A 27,983-nucleotide genomic window follows, 5' to 3' on the forward strand; every position below is an offset into this window, starting at 1 on the left:
AAGTCGCATACGGCAAGATCCTGAGTGTAGGTACGCTTCTAAATATAGCCGCTGAGTTGGTGCGCAATTATACCTTATTATCGCACGTTTCCAGTGGAAGGCAAGCCGCTTCTTGCCACAGTTATTAGTTGTTGCATTTTCTTTAGAAAGTGTCCAGATGTGACGAAACTGAAATGAGCATGTTGAGCTGTTTACAGAATGACCGGAGAGCAATTTCCCTTGCATTGACGACTTTGTAATGTGGCGCGCGTGCCGTAGGTAACTCCTAGACGGCATTCAATGACCCGCATTGTAAACTCCTGAAAATTGGGTCAGACCCTTTACGAACAGCTGCGGTAACGGCGACGAGCAATTTTTATACTGCAGTTTGTTTTTTTAACGCGTCAATTTTATGTAGTCTAACACATAAGTCTAGTCTATACTAATATTATAAAGCTGAAGAGTTTGTTTGTTTGTTTGATTGAACGCGCTAATCTCAGGAAGTGGTCCAATTTGAAAATTTTTTCATCATCAACATCTATTTTTATACCCCTAATTGTTATTCGAATCGTCCGTGGGTAGGGGTGGGCTAGTGGTAGGGTAAGGTAGGGGTAGGGTAGGGTAGGGGTAGGGTAGGAGTAGGGGTAGGGGTAGGATAGGGGTAGTTGAAAGTTTACATCGAAGTTTTCACGCGGACGAAGTCGCGGGCGTCCGCCTGTATATATGATGTAAATATATAAAGCTGAACAGTTTGTTTGATTGAACGCGCTAATCTCAGGAACTACTGTTTCGATTTGAATAAATTTTCAGTGTTAGATAGCCCATTTATCGAGGAAGGCTATAGGGTATATATATATTATCCCCATATTCCTACGGAAATGGGAACGACGCGGGTGAAATCGCGCGGCTTTAGCTAGTTGTTCTATATTAGTCGACAAGTCTAATGGCTATTGAATTCCTTAAAAGTTAGAAGCTTTTCATGGGTAGTACTAGTGGAGGGAACAGCTTTTTGATCCTTAGACAGAGTAACACCTCGAAGGGCTCGCTAAAAACATAAATGTTATTCTTCTTTTGTTTGTAATTGTGGCTACGGCACCCTTCATAGGTAATCAATCACTAAACACGTCACAGATAAGTCTGTTTTACCTAGGTCTAACTTACACAAGGAGATATTCTCAAAAGCGATCGACACGAATTCGTATGCGATAACTCATAAAACTTGGCCCTTAGTATAAATTTACGCACTACGACGTCACTCGTCGAGCAGTCATCAATTGGTATCATCACAATGTCTATTACTTCTATATCAGCTTTAGAAATTTTGTTACGTATATTTAAAGAGATGGTGTACTCAACCCACCCACGCACGAACACACGCCGTGTCATGGTCGATTTTGTATAGACGAGCGCCAAGACCGTGAAAATGTCTTGACACACATTTTATCTGGTACAGACTGGATGACTGAAGTGCCTGCAAGTGATGGCACTTTCAATTATCACTGCACTGTGGTACGCGCCCGAATCGAAGTGTACGAGTACCTTGGGAGCCAGTGGCATAAAAATAATGAACTATTGCCATTCATTAGAATATTAAAACTGTGATTGTCCATCATCATAATTACTTGGTCCATTGACAAACAAGTTAACGACTGTATCAACGGAGCAGTGATTCGCCAAACTGTTATTAGAAATGCGAAAATCTCTTTGTTAACTTTTTACGCCTCAAGTAGATAGCACTGTCGAAAGCAGTCATAGACTAATACGAGTAAGTAAACGAGTATATGGATGTAGCAGTGGAAGTGAATTAGTTAGTAACTAAGAAAGTAAAACATTACTTCGCCTAATATTCATTGGCTAGGGAACAAAATATTTATTCATGACTGCTCAAACATTGTGCATCTCATATTCATGGCAATCTGGACAGAATTGTAAACTTAGTGAACCATGGTGATGAAGCTTCTGTTTTTCACGGCATCTTTTAGAACTCGGTGCGCCCGTTAACAAATATGACCATAGAAAGTTTTCTGACAAGTTTGTCACTTGATTTTAAATATATTTATTTTAGTTATTTTGTAAAAATCTGCTTAATAAGTCTGTAAATTTTCAAATCTGGAAGATGTCTTGGAAGAAAAACATCACAGTACCATGGTTTATAGTATGTTCGTAATTATGTCCAAGTACTCGGTACCATAAACATCACACACACAAAGTTGGAATAGCAATCATGAATAGATATTTTGTTCTTGGCCCCAAAGACCATAATCTAATCTGATTTTGTTCTTACGAGTAGGCTCAAGGACCATAATCCGCTACCTTCTGTCTCAAAAACTTGGATGAGACCTAGTCTGAAGAACCCAAAATTTCACACGTTAGTGTGATATTGAGAGAAGAAAGAGTTCTACACGGAACCCAGTCGTGGGCAGCCGCTAGTATACCTACTAAGCTTATTTACTACTCTGTTACACTATCGATGTACCAATCGTGTACTGCAAATGCCACCAGCTCCTAGCTAACATTATTATTGATCATTTTTAACTGCAGCTCTTTTTCACTATGACATTCAACGAACACTTTCTCTTATTCCCAATTTTTTGTTTTGCACGTAAGTATCATATCTACAATCTCCAATTCGGCTGTCATTCAGCACATTTTCGCTGTCTTATTATTACTTGCCACCGCTTAGTCGTGGCTAATCCTAATTAAAAATTCAAATAACATCTGACGTTGCATTGCAAATTAATAATCGATCAGTAATCCATATATGATCGTTGTTGGCAGCTACATAATGTAATAAAAACCCAGCATTGGCATATCCTGGTACCACCAGTCGCCCATCTGAGGAGTGATGTAAAAGCCTTGTATGTTTCCGTTGACCCAGTTATGATTAGAAACCTCGGCGGTGAAAATGATATTTTTTTTTGCGGGCTGCCAATTTTATTGTTAATGAACCGCATACACGAGATGCGAATGCGACATCCGTAAGTGAGAGTTTTGCAGTGCCCAAACTGGTATGTGCGTACCGCGAATTGAACGAGTGTAGTTAACTTTTTTTTTCCATTTGTTAGATATTGACACCTCCATTTTGGTGACTAATCTAACAAATACACGCTTCAATTATCAAGTCGTAGGTGTCTATCTCTATAATATCGTCGTATAAGTTACGAGTACTTGGGTTTATCTGTGCTTTAACTGTTTTTGAGAAATCGCTTCTGAATTCAACTCTTATGTTTTTTCAATACGCGCACAATTTTTCCTGGATTTTACAATTTTTTACTGCAGCAAAGTCATATCATTTAAAATGTTTCATTCCAAGTCTTCATCTTAATGCTGTAATGGCTCACCAAAATATGATTCATCGACAATATTTCTTCACTTTCTACAGAAAAATATCGAACTAGGGAAATACTGACTTAATTAGTTTTTATTTTCTCAACGCCCTTAAAGAGTAGAATAACCAGCTATTTTAAGATATGAGCTCTTTGTCAAAAACTAATGACTACTACTGCTAACTTATATGTATATACCGAGTTACGTAACTTTGTAATTATTTATACCATATAGCCTTTAAACATTCACCGCATTGTTATCGGGCCATCAATAATTTGTCTATTTACATTTATGGCCTCTCGGCTCAGTTGATAACGCGCTGACTATTACACTAAAATTAGATCGCGTTCAGAATGATGCTCCTAATCGCGCACGGTCGCATTGCATCGAAGGAAACGCGCCGCGCGAGCTAGGTCGTTCATCGACCCGCGCCTCTCCGCGGTTAGCGATTGTTTACAGCGATGCCCCATTAGTGTGTTGCGTTTTGTTGCCACGTCGCAACGTCATGATGCCACAATTTAGCGTTGCGACGTCGCAGCGACGAATCAATTTGAGCATATTCAGCAGCTGCTGCGTTTGGGAAGTGTGCGAGGGATGAGACGCTGTCAACGTATCTATGCAGGTTGTGTCCCACACTAAATTTGACGGCCTCCGTGGCGCAGTGGTATGTGCAGTGGATTTACAAGACGGAGGTCCTGGGTTCAATCCCCGGCTGGACCGATTGAGGTTTTCTTAATTGGTCCAGGTCTGGCTGGTGGAAGGCTTCGGCCATGGCTAGTTACCACCCTACCGGCAAAGAAGTACCGCCAAACGATTTAGCGTTCCGGTATGATGCCGTGTAGAAACCGAAAAGAGTATGGATTTTCATCCTCCTCCTAACAAGTTAGCCCGCTTCCATCTTAGGTTGCATCATAACATACCATCAGGTGAGATTGTAGTCAAGGGCTAACTTGTAAAGAATAAAAAAAAAATAACTTTCCACGGACCCACCATTCATTAATCTGTTCCGTTGTCGCAGTAACAGTTCAACGGAGCACCGTTGCTACGACGAATGGTGTTTCACTTATTGAAACTAACTAGCTGCGTGCGTCGTTTGCTTGCACTGAAAAGTTGCAGTGCGTCGCGATCCGTTGCGTCGACGCAACGCACTAATGAGGCATCTCCCTTGTACACCTCCATTATCCAAACAATGTTTTGCTACTTCGTGACATTCCTTTGTAATCATTTTGAAATGTAGGTTAAGGCTCCTCTTTCATGAAATCTTTTTGAATGTATTGTTTTCGCTCTCTTTAGTTGCGGGATTACCTTATCCTTTGCCAGAGCGAGACTGTATTTTCACTTATTCTGCAACTGTACGGCAAATAAGAAGAATGAGTTGTATTTACTTAAAGTGTAAAAAAATTATATTTATTACATTTGTGTAATATTTGCAATATACTTATTTATAACTGTCACAACCGCTGAGTATCAAGTATTTAGAGCATTTTGTTATATTAAATTTCTAAATTCTCTAAACAACATAAATGCCAGGAAACGATCCAAATTTAATGATAATGACTTTACCAAAATTCTCCAAATTGACCTCTTAACACTAATAGATAACAAGTAAAACAATTAAGTTTGTTAAATTACAATATTTTTTTATGCCGCTGCCGGTTTTTACGATAAATGGTCTTACTGTGTTTAAAGAACAAATCTGCATTTAATAACGGCTAAACATCCGTTATTGTGTACATTGAAGTACCATTCATTCATACAAATCATTTCCATATCATCATCGTCATCATTTTTGGCTTCATCAACCCACATTCGGCTCACTGCTGAGTTTGAGTCTCCTCTCAGAATGACAATCAGAGGGGTTTGACAACTAGACCACCGGTGGCCCAATGCGGATTGGCAGACTTCAGACACGCAGAGAATTAAGAAAATTCTCTGGTGCGCAGGTTTCCTTACGATGTTTTCCTTCACCGTTTGAGATACGCGATATTTATTTTTTTTAAATCTCATTTCATTTTTATTTTACTTCTTTAGACATTTTACTGTCATCATCATCAGCTGATGGACGTTCAAACAATAACATTTTGAACCTCTTGCATCCGCTTGATATCTTCAGTTCTCCTAGCGAAGGAGCGACCTATACTCAAAATATTTCTGCGTGCTCGAACCAAAGTCGCCGATAGAATTAAATAATACATAGCTCAACGAATCGCAAAGCCGAAGTGGCAATGGGCGGGACGTTTTACTATCTTGCTCGTTAATCCATAAAAAACGATGATAAATTTTCTACTTAACCATATTTCATAGAAACTATAAAGCTCGATGGATTATAATGACCTGTAAACCATCACAACTTAACCAAGAATTCAGCCCCATCGATACAAAACAAAATAAAACTGACGCATTCCCTATTCTATAGCCTATTTTATGAAGCGTTTGGGTGCAACAAACTATTCATTAGCGGTTTATTCTTAGAACAGATAGCCTTGGTTGTGTTCGATAATTGTCTATTTTCTCTATCTTCTAAAGCAGTGGTTCTTAACCTTTTAGTCATTAGGGACCATTTGACATAATTTCTGTATTGCGATGGCCCACTTGGTTATTGGTTACAATATTTTTGTTTCGTCTCTTAGTTTGCACGATAACGACAAACTTTGGAAAGCCAACGCACTTTCATGTACAAAAGCCGAATTTCGAGTTCCAGAGTTCTATCAAAAAATAATTACCTGATGAGACGAGTATATGGACTTTCGGACTACTAGAAATTTTATGTTGGATAAAATAAGTAATGATTATGTAAGAGGAAGTCTGAAAGCGGCGCCAGTGACAGAACAATTGAGGAGTAAATGTAAGCTTGGTATAGATATGTAATGCGGAAGGATGAAAGTCACATTACTAGAAGAATGTTCAATTTGCAAGAGGGAAAGATACAAGAGGAGAGGAAGGCCAAAGAAGAGATGGTTGGAGTGTGTGAAAAAAGACATGTATGTCAAATATATGATGAGTTGACAATTAATAGAGACGAATGGCGGAGATTTACACATTTTGCCGAAAACACTTAAGTGGGATAAGTAATCAAGGTCTAAATGGATAGTCCAAAAAAAAAAGGTTTTCTTCAAACACATCGGGATAGCCCCCTCCACGGAAGACTTTGGGTGCGTCTAGGGACCACCGGTTCAGAACCACTGTTCTAAAGGCTGTGGCGAGATACACTTTGTTTAGTTTTAGTGGGGACATTTTGCGCTTTTTAGTCGTGTTTTTAAAGGCTTCAGACGGGGGAATGCGGAGCGCAGGACATGCGCAGGCGCCGCCCGGTCGCGCCGCAACTTTCTACGCTCGCGTCTATAACACTCTTAAACCGTAATCTGCGGATTGACGTACTTCGAGAACGTTACGACAGGCTAATTAAATTGCACATTACGTTGTTAATAATTTTCCAATTGGCAATTTTGTTAGAACTCGACGGTTTCGGGGCCTTTGTTGGAGAGCATAGACTGAGTGGTCATCATCATCATCATCATCATATCAGCCGATGGACGTCCACTGCAGGCCTTTTGTAGGGACTTCCAAACATCACGATACTGAGCCACCTGCATCCAGCGAATCCCTGCGACTCGCTTGATGTCGTCAGTCCACCTGGTGGGGAGTCGGCCAACTCTGCGCTTACTAGTGCGGGGTCGTCATTCCAGCACTTTGGGACCCCAGCGTCCATCGGCTCTTCGAACTATGTGCCCCGCACATTGGTACTTCAGCTTCGCAACTCGTTGAGCTATGTCTGTGACTGTGATTTTGGTTCTTCAGCGGATCTCCTCATTTCTGATTCGATCACGCAGAGATACTCCTAACATAGCTCGTTCCATCGCCCGCTGTGTGACTCTGAGATTCTGAGCGTTACTGCAATGCCACAGAAATGTTGACGATAACGCGGAGACGCTAGTTGTATTAGTAGTAGTTGAATCCTTTGTGCTTGACCTCGTCTGAGGTAGGCACATAAACGTTAGTTAAAAATCATGAACTTGTACAAGTTTTCCTGTAATCTGCCTATAAGTAAAAACTAATTTCTGTATTTTTTCTAAATTTAATACAATAATTTCGGAGTTTAATAGAGAATCGTTTTCAAGTTTGAACTAATCTTGAATAGTATATTTTATTGAATAACTTAGAAACCGTTTATTTAGAAACATTTATCATCATCATGTCAGCCGATGGAAGTCCACTGCAGGACATAGGACTTCCACTCTCGCTTGATATCGTCAGTCTACCTGGTGGAGGGTCGACCAACACTGCGCTGTCTAGAACGGGGTCGCCCTTCCAGCACTTAAGTCCCAACGTCCATCGGCTTTTCGAACTATGTGCCCCGCCCATTGCCACTTCAGCTTCGCAACTAAATCCTTAAACTATAAACATTAGAAACATTAATGAATGAATATAGACTTTCTTATCTTCTGTGAAAAGCTAAATTATGAAATCTTTAGAATCGAAGTAGTATATACTAACGAGATAAGTACTTAACCTTTCACTCTTTGTTTCCTTGAATAATAATTGTTAATGGAGTAAATCAAAATACTCGAACTTTCTCCCAAAGTTATTACAGTTATAAAACATTTTTATGACTATTGAAAACATTGGTAGGCAAAGCAACAAATCAACAATTATTATTAACACAGGTAATAATAATTATTAGCGACTATTAAAATGCAAGCTCATTACTCAGTGCATAAATTCTAAAACGCCCGGTTTAAGCTTGTTTTCTTGTGTTTAGGATTTTCCCGACACTTGATTACAAGATAAGGAAAATTAATAACAGTAAGTGAATATAAATGAACATAAAGGTTTTACGAACCTGCAGTAGATTATTATTTATATTTAGGATTATTGAGTGAAACTCTCCTAAAATTTAAACATAAACTAACAGTGACCCTTTACCTAAACAAAGTATATAGAAACTATTTTAAATTTCTTTCGATATTTTTCCAACAAAAGTTCAAGTAGGTACCTACTGGATTTTTTTTATTCTTTTCAAATTAGCCCTTCACTACAATCTCACCAGATGATAAGTGATAATGCAATCTATGATGGAAGCGGGCTATCTTCTTAGGAGGATGAAATCTACAACCCCTTTCGGTTTCCACACGACATCGTACCGGAACGCTAAAACATTTGGCGGTACACCTTTCCCGGTACAGTGGTAACTAGACACGACCGAAGCCTCTCAGCAGCCAGACCTGGACCAATTATTAAGAAAACCTCAATCGTCTCAGCCGGGGATCGAACCACCACGTTCCGAAAATCCATCTCGCATACCACTGCGCCACGAAGGCCGGCACAATGCTGACGGATTATGAAGTAGCATTCTTTCTTCTAAGTAATTTTCAGTAAAATATCTCAGCTCGGATATGAGAAGATAACACTATAGCTTGGCAAATTTTGTAACACTCGCTGGTCCGCGGGGGCCGGGAGGCGGGTAGCGATAACAGCAAACCCCACGACTGATGCACCTCACTTACAGCATCCGCCCCGCGCGCAGGACTATGGAGTCTTTGGAGAAGAAAAAAATAAAGTTAAAAGCTATAACACGACTACGTAAAAAGTGGTCTAAAAAGGACGAAACAAGAAAATTTCTGATAGAAATCGAGAAATGTATGTAAATGTATAGGTACAAAAATAATCATGTAGAGCCATGGTCTTTTGTTAATTACTTTGTGACAGACAGACACTGCAATCTGTGCTTCAATTTTATTTATGTATGTATTGATTACAATTCACTTTTATCTTTGTGTTCATAATCATCTTCCGGTAAAACACCTACGCGATGTATATGATCTATCTATTTATCTACATTTTATGAAACAACGTCTGTATCTGTCATTGCATAACATATCAACTGTTGTTTTTTTTTTTACATAAACGATCAATGTACGGATAACGGAACTCTGGCGCGCAAATCAATTTATACTTCATCGGTTTTGAATATTATGAATGGAGATAGGCGTCCGCGATCATCTGTTACAGACTTGTTAAACACGATTCGCGTTATGTAACACGTGGATTGTAATTTTATTCGCTAAATATTTGCCAAGACTTGGTAAACTCGCCAAATTCCTTGAAGCGTTAGATTCTTGACATTATGTTACTTTGTATATCGAATTACGAAGTATTTAGTTAGTGTTAAAGGCATTAATGTAGGCATAAAGTTGACTATGTAATTAGTGTAATTATTATTATGTAAGTACTAGAGGACGGTCGCGACTTTGTCCGCGTGTAATTTAGTTTTTCACAGTTCCTTCGGGAATCATGGATTTTTCCGGGATGAAATCAAAAAAATTAGCCTATGTGTTAATCCAAAGTAAAATCTATTTCCATTTCAAATTTCAGCCAAATCGGTTTAAAAACGATTAGACCGTCAAGGCGCTGTTAAAGAGTAACAAACATCCAAAGAAACATCCATACAAACTTACGCGTTTAGAATATTAGTAGGAAGTAGAAAACATAGCCCAGTCGACCGTCGTCGACCGTGATAGCCCAGTGGGCCTCTGCTTTCGATTCCGGAGGGTGTGGGTTCGAATCCGGTCCGGGGCATGCACCTCCAGCTTTTCAGTTGTGTGCATTTTTAAGAAATTAAATATCACGTGTCTCAAACGGTGAAAGAAAAACATCGTGAGGAAACCTGCATACCAGAAAATTTTCTTAATTATCTGCGTGTGTGAAGTCTGCCAATCCGCATTGGGCCAGCGTGGTGGACTATTGGCCTAACCCCTCTCATTGTGAGAGGAGACTCGAGCTTAGCACTGAGCCGAATATTGGTTGATCATGATGAGGAAGAATAGCTTTACACATAATATCAGTTTTAAATGCCTATGTAAGACTTTTCTATTTAAAATCTGCTTGTGGAAAAGTTTACAAAAAATAATTAAATATTTTTTAAACACTTACGGAGTCAATATCTCTTACGCATCATTCCGACGATAATGAAATGATGATGAAATAGGTATATATCAAAGTAAACAGTAAATTTTCAGAATCTATGCACTTTCTACGGTATATTCGTGATATACCTACCTATTTACTTTACACGCGATATGATACGTGGAATTCCACGTTGCATTAAAATCGGGCGTTAATAGAGCGACGAATTACTTACTTGAACATAATTATAACCAGTGCACTGAGTTTTTAACAAATTATACAAAATCTATACTAATATTATAAATCTGAAGAGTTTGTTTGTTTGATTGAACGCGCTAATCTCAGAAACTGGTCCGATTTGAATAATTCTTTCAGTGTTAGATAGAACATTAATCGATGAAGGCTATAGGCTATATATTATCCCCGTATTTGGACGGGAAAGGGAACCACGCGAGTGAAACGATAAGTGGGCTATCTAAAACTGAAGGATTTTTTCAAATCGGACCAGTAGTTCCTGAGATTAGCGCGTTCAATCAAACAAACAAACTCTTCAGCTTTATAATTTTAGTATAGATTGAATTTTTCTTTGAAATAAGCTACACCATGGATCCACACACGACAGAGCTGTAGATATTAATTGAAAGTGATGTATTAATGTTTAACGACAAAAAAAAGGCGAATGTCGTGAATCGGCCGCGCAGGCGCCGCTTCTTGGCGCCAACGTCGCCGCATTGACTGTTTCCACGAATTACTTTACCGTCGCAGTGCCAGTAGCAGTACCTACTTACTCACATGAATATGCACTGGCCACTCAAAGAATAATTGTTACCTTTGCCATTAACAGTGAACATACCACGGGAGTATGGTATGGTATGGCTTAAATAATAATAAATAAATAAATATACTTAAACAATACACATCACTATCTAGCCCCAAAGTAAGCATACAGAGTAGCTTGTGTTATGGGTGCTAAGATAGTTGATATTATAATATTAATATACAATTATATACTACATATAAATACTTATATAATGTATAAATACACACAGAGATGTCTGTGTGTATTTATACATTATGCTCATCACACAAATATTTTCCAGTTGTGGGAATCGAACCCACGGCCGTGGATGCAGAAAGCAGGGTCACTAACCACTGCGCCACGCGGCCGTCAAACTTAACTCTTTTAAGGCTTAACTCTTTTGTTACGCTTTCAAGCCTAAACCAATAAACCGATTTTTAAAATTGTTTCGCCAATAGAAAGTTGCATTTTCGACGAGTAACATTGGCTATATTTTATCCTCGTACTCCTAAAAACCACATGAATATACACTGTCCGCTCAAAGAAAATTTATAGTGAATCTTTCATAGGAAAATGGTATTGGTTAACTAAATAAGGAAAATGGTGTTGGTTATATTCACGCCTAAATCACTAAAGCGTTTGTGAATTATTTTATCTTCGTAATCTCACGAGCCCAGTGGATATGACCTCTGCCTCCGATTCCAAAGTGTGTGGGTTCGAATCCGAATTCAACTTTTCAGTCGTGTACATTTCAAGAAATTAAATATCACGGCGTCTAGAACGGTGAAGGAAAAACATCGCGAGGAAACCTGCGTACCAGAGAATTTTCTTAATTCTCTGCGTTAGTGAAATCTGCCAATCCGCATTGGCCAGCGTGGTGGACTTTTGGCCTAACCCCTCTCATTCTGAGAGGAGACTCGAGCTCAGCAGTGAGCCGAATATGGGTTAAAAATGATTATTTTGTTAAAAAGATTTTATATATTAAGGTAACACAAGCTACTTTATCCCGAAAAAAAACGTGTTGATCGAGGGATTTATGAAAATTTGAACTTCATGCGGATGTCCTAAATCCATTATTTTCTGGTTAACGAGTTGTCACCCCCATTGATTACCCTGGATTGCCAAATTACCTATGATTAATCAGAACACCGAGGACCTTGGTGGACCATGACAGAAGTATTCGCAGAACCTATTAAATTATTCACGAAGGTTGCCTGACGTAAAGCGAATATGTTGGAAGAGAACTGGCTGTTAAATATTTACTTGCATAACATAAGCAGAATTTTAACAAATTTAGGATATAGACAGAAATATACCTCGTTACCAATACTAATTATGAAAATAACTGCTAAACGTTCACTGCTGCCGAACTGCCGTTTTGGATTGCGCCATGTTGTATGAACAACTTTATGATTAGGGTCCCCGTATGGGTTCGAAACTAATCGACTATAACAATAATCGTGAGCTGATTTTTTTCTATTTCAATGTTAACCATCGTATTGTTCACCCCATAGATATTTTTTTAATATCCTCTTGCATAATTTTTTTTTCCGTGGTTCATCCAAATATCCAGTATAGTATCAAATCGAACTCAATCGGTTCGAATAATATGGAAAATTCGATTAGTAATCAAATTGGTGACCTATATGTATGTATTGGTGGCCGTATGCATGTTTTTTTTAAACTTACCTGTCTTCCTCAAGCACTTTAGTTGTAGGTAGTCAAGAGAATTATAGTTAGTCGAAATCATAATGTAAATTAACATGTGAAACGGAGTCAGTTTCGATTCATATTACGATAAGAATCGAAATTGATTCCGATGTATCTCTGTCAAGCTGTCAAGCCGCCGGTAAAGCTTATTCATAATGACCCACAAAGCTTTCGGTATTCGACTTTCGCGGGTAAATCTGATAATTTTTGGCATTTCAACAATAAAGAATAATAAAATTAATATACGGTACCATATAAAAACGAACGAGCTCGAATTATCTTGAAAGTTTTTTATCAATGCGTCAGTATCCTTCGAAAATTTAAATTATAAAAAGTAGGCCAAGTTTGGGTCAGGCTAAAGTAACATAGGCATTGAAATTTAAAGCAATGCCAAGGTCGAACCTTTATTGCCAAGTTTAACAGCGAAATGTGTTGTTAAACTTGGCGTGGTATTGTAACACTAGCTGACACTACGCGGTTTCACGTAGGAATACGGGGATAAAATATAGCCTATAGCCTTCCTCGATTAATGGGCTATCTAAACACTGTAAGAAATTTTAAAATCGGACCAGTAGTTCCGCTTTATAATATTAGTATAGACAATATCGTAGAAAATAAAACAAACGCATTCGAAGAGTCTCTTGCTCACTAGTACCAATTTTACAATTACTCGGGCTGAAATTTTTACTGATAATAATTTATAAGAAGAAAGAAAAGATCAATTTTTTAGAGTTTGATCCAAGATATGAAGGACCCAGGAAGTCGTCGACGTTTTCTATACGAATCAATTGTACGAAATGCAAAATTCCATCTGATCCTGTATTGATCATAATAATTCCCTTGGGTAGTCATGCAATTGCATCTAGTAATGCATCTAATAATCTACTTGAAAAACAAAAAAAATGGGAATATATCATCTTCGCTGTAGATACATACGATTAGCTCTTATCTCAGACCTCATGTACAGTAAATTAACACTTATTATATTTTTCCTGTTGCCGGGTCTCACCAAAGTTCCGCTAAACAGAAAGCTGTTCTTCGAAGCCGCTCGCTCGGATCTTGTTAGCACTGTTATGCATGTACGTCGATACTCGATAATATTACGCATTGTGTTCCGCTGAGGGCCTGAGTTAATCCAACCTGCTTGTCACCCATTATTGTGTTTGTTATGAACTTGACCTTTATTCAACGTAAGGCTATAGACCCTTCACTATGCGCTAAGCTTTTGTAAGCTTATGTTGATGTCTGATGTACAACTCTTTGCGTTTTAAACTTATTCAGTATCACTCTAATCTACTAGTAGCTGGATGCTTAATTACTTAGTCAACTTTTTTTTTTATAAAAGACCATTTGTCATACCTACATATTTTAGATATGTCTAATATTCCCGTTCCCCTCAAATTAGTCTGATAAGACTATATTAGAAGTATGTCCAATACTCCAATGTCCGAAGACCTACAACCTCTCGGTGTTGAGTCTGTCTTCTTTGACTTTTTCTTTTTTTTAATAACTGTCATGTACTACTAATACACTAGTAATTTTACACTTAAAGCCAGCATGCATGTGCATAGAACACTATGCCACACTATGCCCTGTTAGGGTCTTGCAAGTAATATTACGAGTACGTACTAAGCATTACATTACATTACTATATGATACTGCCGTAAGTGCAACAGAATTTTCTCGTAATCAGAGTTAACCTTTTCATCGGATGGGACAAATTAGCATCATCACTTTGCCTTGATGATACATTGTACGGGCAGAAACATACGGAATAGAATATTTTTTATTTGTCCACACATGTGCATTGTACACTATGTGTTTGAGCTTAATTTATATAAGCTGTTTGAGAATATTCTCGAAATTTCCTTATTTACTGTCTTGAGATAACTTGTACCTTCAGCTGTTACCAAATCGTTTCGTTATATTCACACATGGTTTTCCCCAATTAGTTTACTTGTGCGGTAATGCAACTGATGGTATCTGAAAACTTGACTAGTATTCCAAGAACTCTTAGAGTTTTTTTCAATTAATTAAAATGTATTCTTTAATTCTGCTAATATTTATTGACGTCACGTTGAAAATGCCGAGTATTATGCATCTGTAGCTATATAATGCTTATTATATAATGGTTGTAACAGTACAAACACCCTTTCTGTTTAGGGTTATAGACAGACATGCTAGCACACTAGATAGGCTTTATATCTAGCACACTAGATAGGCTTTAGGATGAAAAAAAGGCTTTATTTCTTTACATTTAAAATATCAAAAATTTTATGTTTTATTCCTTTATTTACTGCATTAACTCCTTGAGTATTATTTATATTTACTAGTAAACTAGTAAAATGTCTTCTATTCCAACCAGTTCGTAGAAATATTACACCAAGTGCGTTGACATCAATGAAATCTTCCATGCAATCTATTCATATGTGATTATAGACATGCGTAATTAATATACCAACTCGTACTTAATTATGTAAAAGTATAGATATTTTAATATATCTATATCTAGAGTCTTTTATCAGATAACAAAATGATAGTCAGGGAAACCCAATAGTTCAACGTGCTTTTGAGGAAAGGACGAAGGTAATATGGCTTATCTTGACTTGGCTTATCTTGGTTATTGACTATCATCGGAGCTTCCTTAAAGATTGAATTATTATTGATGCTGTTTTTGCCAATTTGGATATCTTTTCTAAAGCAAATCAAACTTATACATTACTTCAATTTAATGATTCAGATAGAGAAGTTTATACCAATATTACCTTTAAAGCAGAATAGTTTGCTTGTTTGATTGAATGCGCTAATTTCAAGAATTACTGATTCAAACTATCGACGAACGCTATACAGGTTATATACCTAACATCACGCTACAAAAGGAGTGGAGCATCAATGTGACGAAAAGGGGAAAAGTATTCCTGTTGAGAGCTTCCGTTACGTGCGCTGAGTAAACGGTTAATGTTACTCGAAAATAATATAACGACTTGGATTCCTTTTAAAAGTCCTAAAAGTCGCACGTGCTAGTGCTATATATAGTTTAGTATACAAAAACATCGTTGGTTGTGGTTTCAGATCACCGGTTCCTGGTTTAAGACCATGAAAATAAGATACTGAATTTTTCTTTCTTTTAAGAAATTTACAGTCAAAATTCTCAGCTCGGAGTTAAAATAGGATGATAATGATGATACAAAAATAACATTCCGCATCGCTGACCCTCACATAGTTTGATTAGTCGTTGTGTGGATAATTAATACCTGATTTGTCTGTCCCAGATACGGGACGCGCATCGCAAACTGCGCCGGCGCCGATACTAACTGTTGATTGGCATTTGCGCATGTAATTGCGTTTGGCTTATACATTGCGACCCCTGAGTTTAACTGCTAAATATTATGAGCTTTGTCAGTCATTAGATGTTCTACAAGTAATGTTACATTTGTGCGGCGTTCTGTTTGAAGACATTAATTGGCTTTGACTTTTAAATCTTTGGTTTACAGTCAAGTTTGAGCTTTGTGTAGCAATTACTAAATTATGCTTATATACATTGCGACCCCCGAGTTTAACTGCTAAATATTATGAGCTTTGTCAGTCATTAGATCTTCTACAAGTAATGTTACATTTGTGCGGCGTTTTGTTTGAAGACATTGATTGGCGTTGACTTTAAACTCTTTGGTCTACTGTCAAGTTTGAGTTTTGTGTAGAAAATACTAAATTATGCTTATATACATTACGACCCCCGAGTTTAACTGCTAAAATATTATGAGCTTTGTCAGTCATTAGATGTTCTACAAGTAATTTTACTTTTTGTGTGGCGTTCTGTTTGAAGACATTGATGGCGTTGATTTTTAACTCTTTGGTCTACTGTCAAGTTTGAGCTTTGTGTAGCAATTACTAAAATATGCTTATATACATTGCGACCCCCGAGTTTAACTGCTAAATATTATGAGCTTTGTCAGTCATTAGATCTTCTACAAGTAATGTTACATTTGTGTGGCGTTCTGTTTGAAGGCATTGATTGGCTTTGACTTTTAACTCTTTGGTCTACTGTCAAGTTTGATCTTTGTGTAGCAATTACTAAAATATGCTTATATACATTGCGACCCCCGAGTTTAACTGCTAAATATTATGAGCTTTGTCAGTCATTAGATCTTCTACAAGTAATGTTACATTTGTGTGGCGTTCTGTTTGAAGGCATTGATTGGCTTTGACTTTTAACTCTTTGGTCTACTGTCAATTGTACGAAATGCAAAATTCCATCTGATCCTGTATTGATCATAATAATTCCCTTGGGTAGTCATGCAATTGCATCTAGTAATGCATCTAATAATCTACTTGAAAAACAAAAAAAATGGGAATATATCATCTTCGCTGTAGATACATACGATTAGCTCTTATCTCAGACCTCATGTACAGTAAATTAACACTTATTATATTTTTCCTGTTGCCGGGTCTCACCAAAGTTCCGCTAAACAGAAAGCTGTTCTTCGAAGCCGCTCGCTCGGATCTTGTTAGCACTGTTATGCATGTACGTCGATACTCGATAATATTACGCATTGTGTTCCGCTGAGGGCCTGAGTTAATCCAACCTGCTTGTCACCCATTATTGTGTTTGTTATGAACTTGACCTTTATTCAACGTAAGGCTATAGACCCTTCACTATGCGCTAAGCTTTTGTAAGCTTATGTTGATGTCTGATGTACAACTCTTTGCGTTTTAAACTTATTCAGTATCACTCTAATCTACTAGTAGCTGGATGCTTAATTACTTAGTCAACTTTTTTTTTTATAAAAGACCATTTGTCATACCTACATATTTTAGATATGTCTAATATTCCCGTTCCCCTCAAATTAGTCTGATAAGACTATATTAGAAGTATGTCCAATACTCCAATGTCCGAAGACCTACAACCTCTCGGTGTTGAGTCTGTCTTCTTTGACTTTTTCTTTTTTTTAATAACTGTCATGTACTACTAATACACTAGTAATTTTACACTTAAAGCCAGCATGCATGTGCATAGAACACTATGCCACACTATGCCCTGTTAGGGTCTTGCAAGTAATATTACGAGTACGTACTAAGCATTACATTACATTACTATATGATACTGCCGTAAGTGCAACAGAATTTTCTCGTAATCAGAGTTAACCTTTTCATCGGATGGGACAAATTAGCATCATCACTTTGCCTTGATGATACATTGTACGGGCAGAAACATACGGAATAGAATATTTTTTATTTGTCCACACATGTGCATTGTACACTATGTGTTTGAGCTTAATTTATATAAGCTGTTTGAGAATATTCTCGAAATTTCCTTATTTACTGTCTTGAGATAACTTGTACCTTCAGCTGTTACCAAATCGTTTCGTTATATTCACACATGGTTTTCCCCAATTAGTTTACTTGTGCGGTAATGCAACTGATGGTATCTGAAAACTTGACTAGTATTCCAAGAACTCTTAGAGTTTTTTTCAATTAATTAAAATGTATTCTTTAATTCTGCTAATATTTATTGACGTCACGTTGAAAATGCCGAGTATTATGCATCTGTAGCTATATAATGCTTATTATATAATGGTTGTAACAGTACAAACACCCTTTCTGTTTAGGGTTATAGACAGACATGCTAGCACACTAGATAGGCTTTATATCTAGCACACTAGATAGGCTTTAGGATGAAAAAAAGGCTTTATTTCTTTACATTTAAAATATCAAAAATTTTATGTTTTATTCCTTTATTTACTGCATTAACTCCTTGAGTATTATTTATATTTACTAGTAAACTAGTAAAATGTCTTCTATTCCAACCAGTTCGTAGAAATATTACACCAAGTGCGTTGACATCAATGAAATCTTCCATGCAATCTATTCATATGTGATTATAGACATGCGTAATTAATATACCAACTCGTACTTAATTATGTAAAAGTATAGATATTTTAATATATCTATATCTAGAGTCTTTTATCAGATAACAAAATGATAGTCAGGGAAACCCAATAGTTCAACGTGCTTTTGAGGAAAGGACGAAGGTAATATGGCTTATCTTGACTTGGCTTATCTTGGTTATTGACTATCATCGGAGCTTCCTTAAAGATTGAATTATTATTGATGCTGTTTTTGCCAATTTGGATATCTTTTCTAAAGCAAATCAAACTTATACATTACTTCAATTAAATGATTCAGATAGAGAAGTTTATACCAATATTACCTTTAAAGCAGAATAGTTTGCTTGTTTGATTGAATGCGCTAATTTCAAGAATTACTGATTCAAACTATCGACGAACGCTATACAGGTTATATACCTAACATCACGCTACAAAAGGAGTGGAGCATCAATGTGACGAAAAGGGGAAAAGTATTCCTGTTGAGAGCTTCCGTTACGTGCGCTGAGTAAACGGTTAATGTTACTCGAAAATAATATAACGACTTGGATTCCTTTTAAAAGTCCTAAAAGTCGCACGTGCTAGTGCTATATATAGTTTAGTATACAAAAACATCGTTGGTTGTGGTTTCAGATCACCGGTTCCTGGTTTAAGACCATGAAAATAAGATACTGAATTTTTCTTTCTTTTAAGAAATTTACAGTCAAAATTCTCAGCTCGGAGTTAAAATAGGATGATAATGATGATACAAAAATAACATTCCGCATCGCTGACCCTCACATAGTTTGATTAGTCGTTGTGTGGATAATTAATACCTGATTTGTCTGTCCCAGATACGGGACGCGCATCGCAAACTGCGCCGGCGCCGATACTAACTGTTGATTGGCATTTGCGCATGTAATTGCGTTTGGCTTATACATTGCGACCCCTGAGTTTAACTGCTAAATATTATGAGCTTTGTCAGTCATTAGATGTTCTACAAGTAATGTTACATTTGTGCGGCGTTCTGTTTGAAGACATTAATTGGCTTTGACTTTTAAATCTTTGGTCTACAGTCAAGTTTGAGCTTTGTGTAGCAATTACTAAATTATGCTTATATACATTGCGACCCCCGAGTTTAACTGCTAAATATTATGAGCTTTGTCAGTCATTAGATCTTCTACAAGTAATGTTACATTTGTGCGGCGTTTTGTTTGAAGACATTGATTGGCGTTGACTTTAAACTCTTTGGTCTACTGTCAAGTTTGAGTTTTGTGTAGAAAATACTAAATTATGCTTATATACATTACGACCCCCGAGTTTAACTGCTAAAATATTATGAGCTTTGTCAGTCATTAGATGTTCTACAAGTAATTTTACTTTTTGTGTGGCGTTCTGTTTGAAGACATTGATGGCGTTGATTTTTAACTCTTTGGTCTACTGTCAAGTTTGAGCTTTGTGTAGCAATTACTAAAATATGCTTATATACATTGCGACCCCCGAGTTTAACTGCTAAATATTATGAGCTTTGTCAGTCATTAGATCTTCTACAAGTAATGTTACATTTGTGTGGCGTTCTGTTTGAAGGCATTGATTGGCTTTGACTTTTAACTCTTTGGTCTACTGTCAAGTTTGATCTTTGTGTAGCAATTACTAAAATATGCTTATATACATTGCGACCCCCGAGTTTAACTGCTAAATATTATGAGCTTTGTCAGTCATTAGATCTTCTACAAGTAATGTTACATTTGTGTGGCGTTCTGTTTGAAGGCATTGATTGGCTTTGACTTTTAACTCTTTGGTCTACTGTCAAGTTTGATCTTTGTGTAGCAATTACTAAAATATCCTTATATACATTGCGACCACCGAGTTTAACTGCTAAATATTATAAGCTTTGTCAGACATTAGATGTTCTACAAGTAATGTTACATTTGTGCGGCGTTCTGTTTGAGGACTTTGATTGGCGTTGGATTTTAACTCTTTGGTCTACTGTCAAGTTTGAGTTTTGTGTAGCAATTACTAAATTATGCTTATATGTATTGCGACCCCCGAGTTTAACTGCTAAATATTATGAGCTTTGTCAGTCATTAGATGTTCTACAAGTAATGTTACATTTGTGCGGCGTTCTGTTTGAAGACTTTAATTGTCGTTGGATTTTAACTATTGTGGTCTACGGGCAAGTTCAAGCTTTTCGTAGCATTTAATATTTTTTTTTATTTAGAGACGAATCAAGTGATACACTGCGACCTCGCTGGATTTTAAAATACGAAGCAGTCTAAGACGGTAACGAGTCTTAGAAGGGGCTTATGCTATATGTACGTTTGCCGGCTGGATAGGTAATAAAAAGCCATGAAATAAACCGTGGCTAGCTAGTTAAGCCAATTTAAACAGTAATCCTAAACTGACCCCCACCTGGCTGGATGGGTCTGCACCTGAAACCCCTCTAAAAACCACAGCATTACTAACTGCTAGAAAGGTCGTCAACTTATAATATTCAAAAGTCCAGATAATTACAGAAACATTACAGACTTGTTTTTTAATTATATTTAGAAACTAAACAAGTGAGTCATAATTAACAGCATTCATGGAACTATAATCATCTCTTTCGATTTCACATTGATAGAAAGACTAATTTGTGTGCGCTATAGCATGGTGCGGGTGACAGTTCGTTTCACTCTTGAAAGTTAGTCGCGATTCACGATATTAGTACGTATTCATCATCATCAGGACATAGGCCTTTTGTAGGGACTTCCAAACATACATAGCCGCCTGCATCCAGCGAATCCCTGCGACTCGTTTGATGTCGTCAGTCCACCTGGTAGGGGGTCCAGCACCTTGGGACCTCAAGGTCCTCGGCTCTTCGAACTATGTGCCCCGCCCATTGCCACTTCAGCTTCGCGACTCGTTGAGTTATGTCGGTGACTTTGGTTCTTCTGCGGATCAACTCACTTTTGATTCGATCACGCAGAGATACTCCTAACATAGCTCGTTCCATCGCCCGCTGTGTGACTCTAAGCCTTCATATGAGGCCCATAGTTGGCGACCAAGTCTCGGAACCATAGGTCATCACTGGCAACACGCACTGTTCGAAGACTTTTCTCTTCAAGCACTGAGGTTAGTACGTATTTCGAGCGTCATAAGTCAACTGTCACCCGCACCATGCTACATAGCACATAGTATTTTATGGCCCACCACTCGGAAGTTTGCAAATAGAACCATCACAATACGGTATAACAGTACACGACAGAATGACCGGAGATGAGGTGGGTTAACTTACGACCCAGAGTACAATAAACAGCTCATCGTCAATGGAGCAGTAGAACGAGAGCTTGCGAATGCCAGACATGCCACATTGTATGATGATAGACTAGCTGACGCCCGCAACTTTGTCCGCGTGGAATTCAGTTTTTCACAAATCCCGCGGGAACCATGGATTTTTCCGGGATGAAAAGTATTCCATTCAAAATTTCAGCCAAATCGCTTCAGTAGTCGCGGCGTTAAAGAGTAAAAAACACCCAAACAAACATACATCCATACAAACTTTCGCGTTTATAATATTAGTAGGATTGTAAATCTTGCTCCCCTCTATAAGGGGTAAGTATGATCAATTTAATACTTATAGCTTTGGAAGGTTCAAAAGTCCATCTTCAATTTAGCATAAAATGTAATATTTTGGTTGTTTTCCACGGGCTGTCTTGGGGATTCATGTCGCCAGACCTTTTTTGTTGTGGCAACTCTTCGCTAAAAGACCCTTGAAATTTAGGTAGCCTTCAACGTTGTTTTTGAAGGGTTTCCGCAAAGCTAATGACTTAATTTCTTATATTATGCCGAGGAAAGTGTTAAAAACAAAACGTTTTATACTTTGACGGTTGAGGGCCTGGACTTGAAAAACTGGAAAGTCACAGTCCAAACTCTGTAATTGACTACCATACTTAACTATGCTAGGAACAGTGGCGTGCACAAATATTTAACTAGGGTAGGTAATTGAAAAGCCTTGCATTTTCGCATCTATGAAGTGCACGGTAGGAACATGCTCCTTATTTCTTTTTTCAAGCCAAACTTCATAAAATGAGGAAGATAATGTCGGGCCGAGGCGGGTGAGAGCCGGGCGAGAGCCGTGATAGCCCAGTGGATATGACCTCTGCCTCCGATTCTGGAGGATGTGGGCTCAAATCCGGTCCGGGGCATGCACCTCCAACTTTTCAGTTGTGTGCATTTTAAGAAATTAAATATCACGTATCTCAAACGGTGAAGGAAAAATATCGTGAGGAAACCTGCACACCCGAGAATTTTCTTAATTTTCTGCGTGTGTGAAGTCTGCCAATCCGCATTGGGCCAGCGTGGCGGACTATTGGCCTAACCCCTCTCATTCTGTGAGGAGACTCGAGCTCAGCAGTGAGCCGAATATGGGTTGATAATGATGAATGTCGAGCAGTCGCTGGCTCTTAGTCCATCATATTCTTTTTCACACATTTCATATGTTTAAAAGCGATAAATTGTAATGATCGTCCGCCGACGATGAATGCAAATACCCGGTAATCGTTGAGTTACAATAAACGATGTCCGCGGTGGACGAATGTTTTACTAATTTCGAGTCCGCAGCCGTTGCGTCAGTAATGCGAATCTTGAATTGCTATGCCTGCATATATTATGCTAATAATGAAATTTGTGGAAACCGTAACACTGTTAATTTTCTAGCGATCGTGTTACCATTCGTAACTGGGTACCCTTAGGAGGTATAATTGATGAGTTTGACCATTGATGAGTTTCTAAATGATAAAGGTGCTTGGAGGCTATTGGATCAGCTTCCACTTGCACACAGAAAGTAAAACTATCATTCGGCTCACTGCTGACCTTGAGTTTCCTCTCAGAATGAGAGAGGTTAGGTCAATAGTCCACCACGCTGGCCCAATGCGGATTAGCAGACATCACACACGCAGAGAATTAAGAAAATTCTCTGGTATGCAGGTAAAACTATAACAAATTGAAACAATTGTTATCAATTGTAAACTATAATACTGTATATATCTTTTCAAAAAAACCAACTGTTGAGTAGCTTGCCGGTTCTTTTCAGCAGAACCTGCCTTTCGAACCGGTGGTAGAATCTTTACAAATAGTCAACTGACATTGCAAAAGTGTTTGTATACTGAGCCTACTTGAAATAAATGAATGTTGATTTTTTTTTTTAATTTTAATATGTAAGACATATTTTTATAATTAAAAAAAAAAAAAACTCGAATGCGTTGTGAATGTAACCAAAAGTTATATTGTTTAACAATCACACAAATAAGTAACAAAAGATTAGTATCAGACATTTGAGCAATTAACTCACCTGTAACGAAAAGAAACCTAAACAATCAAGCCTTCAGAAATTTTCAGAGCCTATTATTACAGTTTTTCATGGCCAAGCAAGCAATTGATTTTTATAACAATAGTAATAATTTTATACCATAAACAAATAGAATACCAGAAATAAAATAAGTTGATTTCTTCACAAAGTAAATAAGAAGTTTTTAAAAAGTTGGCCTAAGAATTTCGATCAGATTAAGTGAAACGTTATAACCGCAAAAATATAAGTAAGCTGTGTTTCATATACCTTATTCAAAATAAAGAACGTACTGATTTATAATAGTGTGTTATAAAATGGTGTTTATAAATAAAGAAAATCTAATACGTTTCATCAATTAAAACATTATAAAAGCCCTGCAGCATTTTAAAGTTATGTCATCATATGGACTTCCACTGCAGGACATAGGCCTTTTGTGAGGACTTCCAAACATCACGATACTGAGCCACCTGCATCCAGCGAATCCCTGCGACTCGCTTGATGTCGTCAGTAAAGTTATGTAATTTTATAGAAATCAATAATGAATGATTGACATTCCAACTGATAAATTCTTGTGGTATTTACCTCAAAGCTTAATAGGTCATTTATACCGTTACATAATTTACTAAAGTGCATTAAATAATTTTTTTTGTACTTATGCCAAGATGAAGTTTATGGAAACCATAACAATGTAAATTATCTAGCGATCCACCATTTGTATATTATTTAAAAAGTCTTTTTTGATTTTTTTTGACTCTTGAAGAATTTCTTTGAATTGGTGAAATTAAGTTACCAAGTTATCACAAAAGATATAATTAACAGTTGTTTAATATGTTTAAATAAAATATAACATAAAAAGTGCCTACTGTAGTTATGTAATTTTGTAGAAACCCAAAAAAAAATATTCTATAGCACTGATAAATTCTTATGGTGATTCAAATTCAAAGCTTGGGTCAAATGACCAAGCTTCCCCGCGTCGAACCTATCGGACGTCGGACGATATAAATATTAAATATATCGTTATATAATTTACTACTGGTATCTCCGCCCGGATGAAAATCTGGTTGAGGTGTACGGGCCTCGAGGCTTAGAACTCCTTGCAAGACTTCGATGCGGGGGAACTTTCTCCCCCGGATATCTTCCTTCGCCTTGCGGCTATGGGTCTTCCAATCGGAGTGCATTTGATAATAATTGATGTATGATCACAAGAGATGGGTCGCCACCGCCGGTGCGGCGGGGCGGCGGCGGGCGGCGTGGTTGCGCCGTGCGCGTGCGGCTCTCACCGCCTTATCTCTCGCGACCTCCGCCGCGCCCGGACGCGTAGCCGACTCGCCGCGTCCGCGCTATGTCGCCCTACAGACGTCACACTTACGTGTTTCAAGTTTCCTACTGTTTTTGTTTCATGAAAGGCCGCAGTAGCCCGGAAATGCGCCAGTGATTTTTGAGTGTGACAGTTTATCGAACGGTTTTTTTTTGTAATTCAGTGTTTTGTTTTAGTTTTTTTTTTTTAATTATTTAATTTGAGACACGACGATGGTGTCGGAAGGGGCTCTGCCCGTTGTATGGTGTATGCGCGATAATCAACTTGTACCTCACCAAGTGTCGGGTGTGAAATTACAAGGTGCCGTCACTGGTGCCCACATCGCTGCCGTTACGGACTTCTTGCGTATGGTAGCGGGGAAGCCGATTATTTTACCGCCCACGGCCGTGGCCGAGAGCATAGACAATGACATTAATAAAGAAAAGGAAAACACAACCAGACGTCGCAAAATGTCTATGCAAGTGGAGGTGCCTTGTGTTTTTCTTTCAGAGAGTGCACTGCAAAAAGCTAAGAGCCGAAATAACTCCTTAGAAGAACAGGTAATATTTGAAAATTCCAGTTTATCTATGACGACATATCCCGAATTAGATAGTCAATTTTGTTGTATTAGTAAAACCAAAAATCCGAAATTCGAAGAACGAAATGGAGCTGAAAAGGACAGTTACCCCCAAAGAATAACGAGAATTATCGAATTGGACGATTTTAATTCCGAAAGTATGAATGAAACCGAAAAAGAACCCTTACAAAGGATAACTAGGATAATTGAATTTGAAAACGATAATTTTCCTACGCCCGTTGTATCAGAGGAAGACCATGAAATGCCACAAAAAATAACTAGGATTATAGAATTTAACGAGGATAATTCCGTCTCTACCCTTACAAATAGTAACGAGAGTATTGAAGACGAATCATTATCTCATAAATTAACTAGATTAATTGAACCTACAAAAGAAAGTAGTTTTACTAGTATGGCTAAAATAATAGAAATGGAAAACGAAAGATCAAATGAAAGAAGAATATCCTTAACCAGCGAACGAGACATAGGTTGCGGAATGACTGAAAGTTGCAGCACAAATGTCACACGATCTAAGCCGATACAAAGGGGTAGGTTTAGCGTTGACTCATCTTGCTCCGAAAACTCTTACGCTAACATAGAGACTATAAATAGCACTCTTAAGAGTTTACAGGATGTGAGAAAAGAAGATGCTACGGACTTTGTGACAAACACTGAGTCGTTTACGTCTTGTAAACCGATAGTGCGGTCGCGATTCCGAAGAAAAAAAACCTCTGTATGTTCCATCGGCTCGTCGGACTGCGATGACGAGATAGACGTAATTTTTAAATCTAAACCAAAATCTAGTCAATGGGTGAGCTTGGATTGGATACCACCTCAACCCAAAGAAGAGCCAGTGATTACTCAAGTCTGTGATAAAAATGATTTTATTTCAAAATGGATTGCCGAGCAGAATTCTCATGACTCATGCATAGTACATGAAGAAAGAAGACGAAGTCTGCCTCCGAAGTCTAATGAAATCTATTTGCAAAACATGCGAAGGTTTAGTGACGGCTTGCAAATTTGCAAAGAGGACGCGGCCAGTGATTCTCCAGCAACGGTGAAATGGAAATGGCATGACATTGTAAAAAGACATATTCAGTTGTTAAAAAACGACAAAGGCTTCCGAAGACAAAGGGGTAGCTGGATGCGCACAGCACGACGGCTCTCGGGAACAAATGAAAATAATAAAACCGTGGAGAGCCTGCCCTTAGATACCTACATGAAGCTCAATACAATGACGTAAGTAATAATAAATCTAATTTGTATCCATAAAACGAATCTTACGATTATATTAACCTTATCATCAATATTTTTTGTCGCATATTGATAGTTCTAAAACTATGGGATTTATTTTATAGCGCAATCTTCTTGTAATAAGTAAATTTCTTGCCAAATATGTTATAAGTACCAATAGTTGCATACTTAAATGCTTACAAGGAAACGGTGCTGGGCTCTTCTTGTTTGCTTAACACCAACTGCGAATTATACCCTCTTAGCATTACCTACTTATTTGTAATGGTTACGTGTAGCTGTGTCTGAACGTTCGGTCGAAACTTTTGATAAAACGCCGGTCGAGAAGTGCATGTTACGAGAGCTGTACGCACAAGCTTCCGCAAGGCCGTCCGATTAGAATGCAGGGAGCTCGCGTCCAAGGCTACGTTTGCGCGGTCGGTCGCTGCTCCGACAGCAATCTTCCTCTTGTTGTTTGGCGATTGGAAGTCCGCTCAGGAAGTAACCTATGAAGGTGACGTTCACGAAAACTGTAGCCATCTGATCGGAAGCGACAGTGATTTGAATTTTGTTCGCACCTATTTGTGTTCACTGTGCGTGACGTGATATTATTTTAAACGACGCTTCCTGGATTCACATTGGAATTCAATCTGTCTTCAATATCGTATTTTCCAGAAATGATTTTATCATCAGTCAGTTTAGTTATTAAAATAAATGGATACTAGGAAAATATATAAAACGAACCAAACCTCAAAGTCATATTGCGGATAACAATGTAAACAGAAGTACGCTATAAATATCGTTGGACATCCCAACCGCTAGAGAGCGCGGAAAGTAGCGGCGGTGAGGCAAACTATACGGACGTGTCGGTATCGGTTTCACCCATCAGCCTTGAGGGTTACTCTGGTTGCACAATAATTATTCCTACTAGTCCTTTGTATATCAAAATATACATTGATTAACGATAAATT

At 37.8% G+C, this 27,983-nt stretch overlaps 2 protein-coding genes across 3 annotated transcripts in view; one reads left to right on the top strand and one right to left on the bottom strand.

The window, feature by feature from the left end:
• LOC112056011 (uncharacterized) overlaps positions 1 to 27,983 on the bottom strand; it is a 282,580-nt gene that overhangs the window by 228,519 nt on the left and 26,078 nt on the right. The window lies entirely within an intron of this gene.
• LOC112053050 (tyrosine-protein kinase Src42A) overlaps positions 1 to 27,983 on the top strand; it is a 133,269-nt gene that overhangs the window by 28,678 nt on the left and 76,608 nt on the right. Inside the window, exon 1 of one of the 2 annotated variants that reach the window (XM_052887864.1) lies at positions 25,191 to 27,021. The exons of the other annotated variant lie outside the window; for it this stretch is intronic. Coding sequence (XP_052743824.1) covers positions 25,439 to 27,021 — 1,583 coding nt within the window. The 5' untranslated portion in view covers positions 25,191 to 25,438. Of the gene's footprint in view, positions 1 to 25,190; positions 27,022 to 27,983 lie in introns of those variants that run through there. 2 annotated transcript variants of the gene reach the window in all.

Source organism: Bicyclus anynana, chromosome 20 (genome assembly GCF_947172395.1).
Source record: "Bicyclus anynana chromosome 20, ilBicAnyn1.1, whole genome shotgun sequence".
Classification (NCBI taxonomy): Eukaryota; Metazoa; Arthropoda; class Insecta; order Lepidoptera; family Nymphalidae; genus Bicyclus; species Bicyclus anynana.